Below are 12,501 nucleotides of genomic sequence, written 5' to 3' on the forward strand. Positions count from 1 at the left end.
TTGTATAAGGGATGGTTGCAAAAAAGGTCACCTTTGAGTGAAATCCATCGTCCATTCATCTTGATCCTGCTTTGGATAAGATAACATAGCAGTGGGTCCCTTGCAAAGGAAACATTTCCTTTCACATAAATATATATTATTTTTTTTAAAAACAGTGTAATTAACTTAAATTTCAAAATATTTTAAATGATTTTTGTACATAAAAGTAATCTGTTATTTGATAAAAAAAATTGAACATTAACTTTTTCTTTTATAGTATTTGACCCAGACAATAAATGAAAATTGATTTTTTCTCACTTAAGTTTTTTTTTTGTATTGAATTAATATGTACAACTTTTTAAGTTAAAAATTTTAAATATATTATTTTATATTTTCCAAAAAAATATTTACTTTCTTTAGAAAATAATTTAAAAATGCGCCACTTGTTTATGAAGTTTTTTTAAATGCTAATTCAGTTCATCCATTTCATTTTTTCTTCACTCTTCTTGAAAAGTTAGGTAAATATTTAAAGAAGAACTCTGACAATTTAAAGACGGCAGTTTTATTTAAGAAAAAGAAGAATGATTTTGAGAAAAATGTAACTAAAATTATTGTTTGGAAATTTTATATATATATATATATATATATATATATATATATATATAATTATGTTATGGATTCAAAAATATTTTGAATGGATTTTAATAACATGTAGTATTATTGAAATATTTATGATATTGAGTAAAAATTGAATATAATTTGGATTAAAGAGATTAACTATATATAATATATAGAAAATTTCATTGAATTTGTTATTATTACCTTATATCCATTATTAAAATACCATAAATTTAATGAAAAGTAATATAATTAAGCAAGATATTATATATATATATATATATATATATATATATATATATATATATATATATATATAAATAAGTGTATGAAAAACTAAACTAATTCGGATAGATATAAGGAAAATTCAGCAAAAAATTCTTAGAGCTTGGTAAGGTGAATTAAGAAGTTAGATAGTTTAGTGAATAGTCGAGTCAACTTAATAAGGTATATATGTAAAATTGGATAATTCAATGAAAAATTCAGATAGTTCAGTCTCATTTGTCGAGCTCTCTGAATTTCTGATCGAGCTATTTGACTTTTCCATGTACTTTACTGAGCTCTTCGAATGACTTATCGAGTTATGTGACTTCTCCATGTATTTTACTTCTCCTGATGTTTTATCGAACTATGTGACTTCTCCATGTACTTTAGTGAACTCTCCTAATGGTTTTATTGAGCTATGTGACTTCTCCATATACTTATTCAAATTATTCGATATTTTGCTAAAGTGTTTGAATTCTCCATGCTCTTAGTCGAACTCTTTGGTTATCTTGTGAACCTTTCCACCTTTTCATTGTACAATTAAAAATTTTGATACATATAATTGTCCTTTGCCACGTCACCACACTCTTAAAACCATTTTTGAAATACTAACAATTAAAACTTGATTAATATATATTAACAAATTTGAAACAAACTAAAACTTTTTTAAAAATAAAAATCCAATCGACATATTACCTTCAAAGTAGAGAAAATCTTAATAATTAGGTCTAAAACTATATTTGCCATGCTATAAATTAAACTAGTGAACTTCATTGTCTTTCGTTATTTTTAACATTTATAAGGAGTTATCTCATTTCTATTTTTAACATTTATCTCATTTCTTTACTTTTCTTGAAAAGTTAGGTAAGCATTTAAATTAACCCCACACCCCCCCTTCCCCCAACTTTTTTTTTCTTGAAAAGTTAGGTAAATAATTAAAGTAGAACTCAGAGAAATTAAAATTTTGAGTAATTTTGAGTAAAAATTTAATTAAAATTATTGTTTGGAAATTAGCTATAATCCTTGTCTCCTTCTCATAACTATAAACTAATCATTGTGGGATAATACAGTAGGACTTTTGAATTAAAACGAGCTTTTAAGAAAAGAAAAACTTTAAGTTAAATAACAAACAAATTTTCTTTTATTTTTGAAATTTTAACTTTAAAATAAATTTCGAAAATTGTATAAGAGAAACCTAAACCTGGAAAATATTATCATGACTTAAAAAATTAATCACACCAAGCTTAAAAAAACATATTAACAAAAGTGTAACACTTGCTTTACATACATTTGAAAATATGTAAACAAAGTTTTCCAAATAAAATATATATAAATATATAGATATAGATATAGATATATAGATATATAGAAAGCCATTGAAAGATAAAACACTTAATTGCTTAAACCACACTAGTTTAGATTTTCACTATGAACTGTTTATAAAAGAATTAGTTTACGCATGGGTTGTTTATTTTTTCTAGTTAATAATTGTTTTCACTTTTGTATATAAATATATAAGGTAGTGAAATTATTATGTAATAAAATACAATGAAAATTAAACTATATTGTTGTAATTATTATTATTAATCTAATCATGTAATAAATTTAGGTGATATGACAATAATTTTAGTTTTAAATATAATAAATGAAATTGATATCAAATAATACTCTCATAGTGTATTATATTTTTTAAATATAATACACTCACAGAGAAGATGAAACTACAATCACAGCAAATGCATTGTTGTAGAGGTTGGGGAATGGCAACGCCATAACATATCCATCCCTCACATAATCAAATCAACAACAAGCATACATAGATTTTTTTCCCTCATTGAATAATGTAACATCCCAAAATATACAGTCATCAACCATATAATAGAATATTCACATATATTAATATATCAAATCAGTCTTATAGTAAGAAATAACGTACGCTCTTGGCCGAATGGCCTTACATAGTTACATACAATTTTACGAGAGTTCACTAAGCAATAAGAACGAACGGTTTACAAAATTGAGGAAATACCGAACGTTCCAAGATTCATCATAAACAAAAGGGCGTTCGCTCTAAAACAGCCCGCTAACCTAGATAAACTAACATATAACCGAACGTTCTATGGTTCGGCCTTCACTTCAATCTCCACTAAATTCTCTTCAGCCAGAATTCCTTGTTCGAGTGTTTCTTCCAGAGATGCATCTCCCTCTGCTCACATCCACACGGATGATCATTGCAAGGACAAGACGGACGTACAGATACATACAACACAATGGAAAAACGAAGGGTAAGCTTATTGAATTTAATTCAAGTAAAACATACATATACATCAAACAAATCAAATAAGTCATAACATATGCTTCAATCAATTCATTCACTCAATCAATTCCTGATACTAGATTGAATGTCCGGACTGTATGAATTCTGTGTAGCTACGACGTTCGTGCACCCAGGTGGTGTAGTAACTGGCATTTATCATCAGCTGCCACCCGAGGTTCACTACAAGAAAAATCACAGTTACATACGGTCAAAATCCGTATATAACCTCCAAAATCCGTATATAAAATGATATTACATACGGATTATATACGGACAAAAATCCGTATATAAAAGAAGCGTAGCTAAGTTATATACGGATATATCCGTATATAATTTACATACGGAAAAATCCGTATATAATTTATATACGGAAAATCCGTATATAAAATCCGTATATAATTATATACGGAAAATCCGTATATAAAATCCCTATATAATTATATAGGGAAAATCCGTATATAAAAGCTGTATATAATTATATACGGAAAAATCCGTATATAAAATCTGTATATAATTATATACGGAAAAATCCGTATATAATTTATGATTTTATAAAAAAAAAAATAGTTGATTCTGCATCTGCATTTAATAGTTATGAGTTTCTGATAAAAGTCAACATAACTAACAAATTGCCAAAAATCATCTAATATAGATAAACATTTACAACTATTTAATAAAAGATATAATTCACTGAAAACTTTCAACATTTATCAAAAATAAGACATAGGTTTCGAAAACTTATCTTAGCTTATATAACGTAATAAATGTAATATATATAACAATATATCAATCAAGACTAACATCACATACAATAAATATATATGCCCTGCATCCACACTATACAAATATATATTAAACAAGATTTTAACCAACTAATACAATAAAATATTTATGTAGCATTTGAATCAACACAACAAACAATTTTCTGCAGCATTTTTATATCCAAACATCAAATAATTTCCTGCAACATTTTTATCAAAACAGCAAAGAATTTTCAGCAGATTTTTTCTTATTTTCTTTTCTTAAGAGTTTTTATCTAAAATATTATGAAAAAGAAGTCAACTAATATTTCAAATGCTGAATTTTTATAAGGTGCAAATATCGAATAGAACACAATTTCCTTAAGAAAAGTTATGCAAAAATGAGCATGAATTGAACCTTAAGTAAAAACAGAAAATAAATAACCAAAGGAAGTTCTTCTGCTAATGTATGACTTTTCATAGTACCTCTTCATTTAAGCGTTCTGTAACATTCTTCTTGGAAGATAAGGAAGAACCTTTTCCCTTGTCCTCGTCAATCTTTCAAAAGAAAACATGTAATTAGACAATAGCCTTAGTTACATATGATATGATAGTTGATGCAACAACAGCACAGTTCAATGCTTGCTCAAATAGTAGTTATGAGTATGGGATGTGAATCACCTATGGGGACTGTAGTATTTTCAAGTGCTATCCTCACACTGTATGGACTCACAGGAATTCCCTCAGCCTGCGTGCAGATCGATTCACATTAGAAAAACTAGAGATACATGTGCAAATAAAGACAACTACATAAGAAAAGCTACAAAAGAACCACATGCAAGAACCTTCATTGCACTTATGACCAATGCAATTCCTCCACAGGCTGAAGGTGATGCCATTGATGTCCCATTCATGAGCATACGCTGTTGCAGAGTCCAAGTGGGAACAGGAGCAACAGCACCACCCGGAGCACTCACACAAACACCAAGGTCTCCATCAGCTGTTGGTCCTCTACTAGACCTGTATCCATCAAAAATATGCAATGATAATGACAGTAAATAATAAGTAACAGCAGTAAAGATGAAGGATATAAGAAGTCATCTAATTAGGAAGATTTCAGGGAAGCAAATATACCAAGTGTATTCAAGCCCATCAGAAGGAGGCTAAACAACACAATGAGCACCAGCAGCCATAGCAGGAGATACATACGCGCCAACACCTATGATACTTGAGGAAGTACCACCAGGTGCACCAACAGTGCTCAATCCTGGTCCACTGTTACCAGCACTGCTCACAAATATCAAACGATGCTTGTTCACAACCTACAAGTAAATCAACAAGAATATCAAATACTTAAGAAAATACGAAAGTGACATGCAAATGATATAAGTGCCCAACTAAAATCACAAGTCTAAGAAAATACTTCATTCACAAGGTCAACAAAGCGCCCATAGTCTGGTAGTAATGTTCCTTCACCATAACTCATGTTGATAAGGTCACACTTATGCTGAAAAGGAAATGTAGAACGCCCATCATTAAAACTCCTCTTTGTGCAAGATGTTATAACATCCAAAAAACAAACTCAGTTCATCAAACACACAAAAATCAAAGGCAAATCATATTTCTCTTGTCAGAATATCCAGGATAATCAGATAAAGAAGGAAACTTTTGAAGCACCTCCACAGCAGCTATCAGTGCGCGAGTTAAACCAGTTCCTGTTTCCATTGAACCTAAGCGAGAATCCCCAATTTTACAAGATATTATTTGTGCGCCCGGTGCAACTCCATTCAACAAGGGCTCCTGAAAGCAATATTGTATATCAAAAGGCTATTTTTCATAAGAATATTGCTCTATGTGGATATAATTATATATTTGTACCTTTGGGTGGAAGGCAGTAGCTATACCAGCAACATGGGTGGCATGTGGAGAACTGTCTGTTACGATACTCAAAACATTCCCATCATTATAGACATTAACAACAAAAGTACAAGCATCTAATTTGCTGAAGACACCATACTTCCTCTCTATCCTGAAAGAATGGGCGGTCACAATTAGCATTGGAACATATATGAATTCAATGTGTACCCTACTTAATAGAAACAAAAATGCAAATAATTGCTTCAATAGATAAACAACAAAAGTTTATTTTCTTTCATGACAGAGAAAATTAATTCAAGAACATCTTAATTATAGTCAAGGTGGAAACCAAGCTCTTCCAATTCACTTGTTAAGTTGCTCCTTTTTTAGTTTCTAGGAAAAATGTCTATTTGACATTTTTTTCTATAGGACGTAAACCAGTAAAACATCTATAAACCCCAAAAGAAGAACCAAATAGATTTAGAAGAACTGTTTGCAGAATGGAATCTAAACTGTTTCAATGTAAAAAAAAAAAAGTTTTAATATGATCACATAAAAGTCAAAAGGTCAAACTGTTTCAAAATAAATTTCCAAAAACACAACAGAACATGGAAACTTCAATCCCATTCATCAACTCATTTCACATTTTACTATATACTTAAAGGATGACATCATTTTTTCATATATACAACATTTGTAGTAGCACTTTGTTGTAGTAGAAATATATCAGGAAATCAAGGTTGGAATCAATAGAACAAGGTTCCCAAACCAAGGGCCGCATGTAGTGACAATCAAACTGAAGGTCCTTTATGGTAGGAAATTTGTTGCCAAAAAAAGTGTCTTCCAATTTCATGAGACATCTCCAGACAAAAGCTATCAACTAAGATTAAGATTTATATTATAATAAATATTAACACAACTAAGGTTAAGATTTATAATAAATATTAACACTGGGAACTATATGTACCTATAATTAGTTAAAGGCACAAAATCAACAAGCTTTCCACTATTTGGATCATCCTCCAGACTCTGTGTGTCAAGGGCAACCCTCCAAACCTCTCCATCATGCCAGACAACCGCATCTATGACAGGCCCTCTATCATCATAGCTCTAAAACATGAAACAGCATCACCTTTTCAAATCCAGGAATTTCAATTGACAAAAATCGTGATGGGAGCACAAATACAATACAAGTATAAACGTTTCTCTTAATTTTAGTAGACAAGCGAGATAGAGAACAACAAGAGTTTCATTATGTGTGAGCAGGGTGAAAAAGATTTATCCAAATGAAGATACTCCTTTAGCATCCAACTACGACACCCGACGAACAAGGAGATTGCTTGGTGAACGCCGGAACACGACGGACACTTCGACAGAGAGAGAGGAGACAGAAGCAGAGCACGACGGACAGGGACTGTGAAGAGGGCTGGAGAGAGGGTTAGGGAGAGCGAAGACGGCTCGAGAGAGGGACGGCGACAGCTTCAGGGTTCGAGAGAGAAAGGAATCGAGGGTTCGAGGAGAGAGATAGCTCGAGGTTTTCAGAGAGAGTAGCTCGACGGTTCGAGAGGGATAACAGTGAATGATACGTTTCAGCTTCTAATTAATAAAAATACATTTTTTTTAAAATTTTTTTTGAAATCCGTATATAATATACATCATTCTACTTAGATACGGTTAATGGAATTCCAGGGGATATATCCTTATGAAATTTTCCCGCCGCTACGCGCCAACTTTATGTATAGAATTTATATACGGAAAATCCGTATATAATATCTGTATATAATTTTTTTTAAAATCCGTATATAATATCCGTATAAAATATTTAAATTATATACGGATTTAAATCCGTATATAATAGTCCGTATATAATTTCAATATTTCTTGTAGTGGTTAGTCCCTTCCATCCAAAGTACCCCTAAGGACTAGGACCTCCTGCCGTTCCCACACATGACATATTCCCCTCTACGTGAGGACGAGCACTCACGGAACATCAGGATGAATCGCCAGCTAAGCTTTGTCCACATTCATACTTTACCATCTCAATTTTCATACAAGAGTCGTTCCTCCCTGGAACGCTTGTTCAAAATCCACAATCATAATTTCTTCTCTTATATTGCTCGCACATTATAATTTTTCCTCTTAATAACATTTTCATTCTTAGTTCCACTTTCATAAAAGGACGAGCGTTCAATCCTCTTCATAATGAGGACGAACGTCAAAAGCGAGACCGAAAGGTCCTCTTTTCCGAAAGAATAAAGCTGACACATTTTACATGACGAACGTCATTATAATTTGAATCAGTTAAATGAACTGACTCTAGAACTATTCGATTTATACTTAGAATAAATTAAGTATCAAGATTCCGGGTCAAATCCCACTGGATTGAAATACAAAAGACTAGTATTAAATGTACCAAGGACAATTTCGTTAGAGTAAACCGACTGCCAGTCAATGACCGAACGCGGTACGTGAATTCATTGAAATTCAGGACGAACGCTTTTTAAGTTCAGGACGAATGCTATTTCTACTCTTTGGTAATTACGGAAAGAACGAGCGTTCGGTATAGGACCGAGCGCCACTTAGGACGTACACTTTTGGGTCGAGACCCTTTTGGTGATTCAAAATCATAGAAATTGGGATTTATATAAGATAAGATGTTTACAGTTATGTTTTTAAGAATGACTAATTGTCCGAATGTGTATTTTCAAGTTTCTCAACTCCTCACTTAACACTCAGGGCATCTACGTTTGGCCGAACGCTCAAACGTAGCACTAATACAAGAGGGCGTTCGTCCTCAGCTAGAATTCCTTCCAAATGAAAGAATTCAAATTTCAAATAAGTTTACTAACAGCACCGAACGGACAAGGACCGTTCAATGACGAATGTACGTTATCATAGAGAAATTTGTATTTAAGAATTCAGTTACACTTACTCATTTTTCAACATATACAATTCATACTTTCAAATACTCATACTATAGTTTATCTCATATTCACCATACATTAGTTCATACTTTAACCATATATAAAAATCAAATATCACAGATCATGCTTCATGCAAATCACCAAACATCCATACAGCACCATACAACATACGAATTAAATTGAATAAGCTTCCCTTACCCGGATCAGGGTAATAGTTCTAAGAGTGAGTGATCTTGACTCGTCCAATTGTGGCTTTCTATTCTCAACTTTTCTCTTAAGCTCTTCAACTAAAACTAACCAAAAGAGAACGTAGGGACTTAGTTTACACCCTTGCATGCAGCTGAATCGGGGTTCGCAGGAATTCCAGAAATGAACGTCTAGGTTGGGAAACTTACCGGTCACAGAATCGGAAGTTGTTCGGTCCAAGATAGAGCTCACGACGCAGGGAACGTTCCTACGGTTCTGAAACGTGATCGGAGAAGAGGGTGGTGAATTACAGTAGAGAGAAGGTGAAATGGTTCTAGAGAGAAGGAGGAGAAAATGGAAGTTTGATTTCTGAGGAAGAAGAAGGTGTACACAGAGAATGGGAAGGAGTGTTTCAGAAAAATCAATTCCCTTCCCAAAGTCAAACGGACGTTCTCTCACACGCTGACACCTGGCTTCCACTATTGATTTCAGAACATTCCAATTTGACACATGGCAGACGTGAGTCAGAGAATGTGAGTGCGTTTTAATTACACTGAGCGTGTGGCGTGGGTGCATTTATGGAAGCTGACAGGTGACTCAGCAGTGCTTTTATGGTGACATGACAAATAAAACCATCAAAATATAGATAGAACGCAAGCTTAAAAAAATACTAAACTTACTTATCGATTCAATAAAAACAAGATAGATGAATTGAATAAAGTTCTAAATAAGAGTTTTCTAATTAACTATGATATAACATAAGTTGTTCTTAATAAAGGGTTTCTAAAATTTTATGCAATTACATAAAGCTAAAATAATTTCAGTCCAAAATGATGCAGATGTTCCAGTACAGCCATATGAACATATTGCTCAGTGCCCCAGAAATTTGAAATCATTACATTACATTCATATATCATAACAAATAAACAAAAACTAATGTTGGATAGAAGTAATACCCAAGACCTTATGCTCATAAAAAACACATAAGATGTTGATTCACAAAAGATGACTGCTTTGAATAGCAGAAATAAATTTCATCCTTTTTCAAGAACTATAAACTTACATTTGTCCAAAAGTGAATCAAACCAACACCATATCTTGTAATATCAATTAATTAAGAGACACATAACAATTACAATCAAAATAATAATGCCATTCAGTACATTTAGAAATCTAGAGTATTTCAACCCACAATTGAGCAACCATTCAATACTTGTTATTAGTACTAATTTTCCGCACAATGCTAATGTGTTCCTTTCTATGGTCCCTGTCAAGGTGATTTTAGTGTAGTAAGATTCTTCTCGGAAGCTTCGCATCTTCCACATAGAAGTCAATAAACTTTAGAAATGTGATTTTTAGAGAGATAATGTATTTTAAATAATGAAACATGTTTATAAACTTCTTATTTATATAAAATATTTTTAATATTAAAATATCTGAGTCTCGGTATTTTTAAACTACTCTATTAATTTTAATATATCATTTACTAAGTCTTCACATTCTCTACAATAAGATAAATTTTGGTCCTCAGGTGGAAGATAAGAACATACCCTCCTCATTTATCTTATTACAACCACCTAGACTTGTTTGACTTACCTTTATCAACCTTAACTAATTGAAACCATACCTATGTGATATGATGTTCAACAATATAGATTGGCCTAGCCATCACTTATAAAAACACATTCTCAACCTCAAATCTACAACTTGAATCATCTTTTATTTCTGCCTGATTGTTTATATTTGATACACTAACCTCATCTTTCATATGCTTTTAACTACCTCTTGTAGGTTTCACCAAAATCTAAAGATACCCTTAGGTCTCAATCTAAAGCATGCTAGTTAACACTTCACACCACCTTATTCTCTCCTTGATGTACCACTCAACTGACTTGGTCACACATGACTTCTAACACATTGACAATAAGTGAATACTCTTGGTCACCTTATTCACAACCACCCTTATAACATCATGCTTCGTTTACTGATTGTGGTTTGTGGAGAATAATGTCCATAACAATGTTATTCCACTTTCAAAATGGAACTTTCAACTATTGTAATGACAAAACCCATTATGGCAATCTATTAATCATAGCAACTAAATTAGAATAACACAAATTCACAATACACACAAAATTAGTTTCAAGCAATCAATTAAAAACAAAAGTTGTAGCTCTCTCGCCTATGAAAACAACTCTAGACGGCTCAAACAAACACTCTCCACACCACAAGATGTTTTATCTATACATAGAAATATCACAAGAACGATCAAGACATATATTGTGATCACTAATCAACAAAAAAATCATATTCAAAGAGCACATGTAAGCAAGAAAAACCCACATACAAGACGAAAATAGATTAGACAATGAATAAAGACAAAAAACTCGACTTATACCATTATAAAAATTCATCGGTCCATATTGAAGAACTCATTACGAGGATCACTCCTATGATCTCAAATCTTTAATCATGCAAAACTCCTGTAAAGAAGGTAGGAAAATCTAGAAAAGTGATTTATAGAAAGATAGTATATTTTAAAATAATAAAATGTATTTATAAATTTCTTATTTATATAAATCCTTTTTAATATTAAAATACTCGAGTCCCCAATTTTAAATTACTATCAATTCAATTCTAAAATATGAGTTTTTAATCCTCTCATTAGTTACTCTCAAAAAAGTTTTCTTTTTCTTAAATCTTTTTCTTGACTATACACGAGAAAATAATTACTACAAAAAAATTAAATAACAATCCATTTTTATACTTAAATAATCATTTTATGAAAGAAAAATTATTATATCTAATATAATATATTATGAATACAAAATTATATTTGTGAATTAATATCTAAACTCATCTTTTAACATATTCTACTTCCTCGAATCAATTATAATACATATTATTTTAGATATCATTAACTTTTTAATGTATAAAATAATATATAAATTACTAAATATAGTGACTAATTAAATTGATTATTATTTAATAATTTTCTTGTTGTAAATGTCTCCTATTTTATAAAAGAAATTGCCAGTGTTATTTTCGTTATAACCGAACCTGTTTTGTAATTAAATTTTAAATTTTATTTAGTTATAAGTTAGTATAGGTAAGTGCATACTTTTATTTATTTTTTTATATCAATCAATATTGTTTTATCTATTATAAACTAAGAATTGCACAATAAAATACTAATAATATAATAAAGTAATTATATTACCTAATAATAATGATGTTGTGATTACAATACTGTATTGAAAAATATTATCTTATAAATTTGAAATGTTACAAAATTTGTATTTAAAAAATAGATAAATTTAATTGTTATTTTATCATAAATATATAAAATATGTGCCTATTTTTAAAAATGAAACAAAATGTGGATTGTTTAAAAGATTAAACACCACTATTATTTTTCGGAACTTATTATGAATTAATTAGTTAACTATGATAGTCGATAAAATCATCCAGTATTACGTTCTATTACTGAAAGAATTATTTCTTTTAAAAAGTAATTACTTTATTTACTCATTTATTGCGAATTTTCAAAATAATAAAAATTATAAAATTTGTATGCTTAAAAGCTATTTAAAAATTAGTCTGTCTAATTATAAAT

The 12,501-nt window shown here is 30.7% G+C and overlaps 1 protein-coding gene across 1 annotated transcript; it reads right to left on the bottom strand.

The window, feature by feature from the left end:
• Positions 1-4,605: 4,605 nt before the first annotated feature.
• Positions 4,606-9,461, bottom strand: LOC148200002 (tripeptidyl-peptidase 2-like). Its single transcript, XM_088112815.1, has 10 exons — positions 9,276-9,461; positions 9,095-9,161; positions 8,898-8,992; positions 6,743-6,885; positions 5,797-5,947; positions 5,596-5,718; positions 5,342-5,425; positions 5,053-5,240; positions 4,764-4,938; positions 4,606-4,666 (listed from the first exon to the last, which is right to left on the bottom strand). The coding sequence occupies exons 1-8, from the start codon at positions 9,459-9,461 to the stop codon at positions 5,082-5,084; spliced, it is 1,008 nt and encodes a 335-aa protein (XP_087968941.1). The 3' UTR covers positions 4,606-4,666; positions 4,764-4,938; positions 5,053-5,081.
• Between the last annotated feature and the right edge of the window lie 3,040 nt (positions 9,462-12,501).

The sequence above is a fragment of the Vigna umbellata genome, chromosome 4 (genome assembly GCF_029865625.1).
Source record: "Vigna umbellata cultivar VRB3 chromosome 4, Vumbellata_1.0, whole genome shotgun sequence".
In the NCBI taxonomy this organism is placed as follows: domain Eukaryota; kingdom Viridiplantae; phylum Streptophyta; class Magnoliopsida; order Fabales; family Fabaceae; genus Vigna; species Vigna umbellata.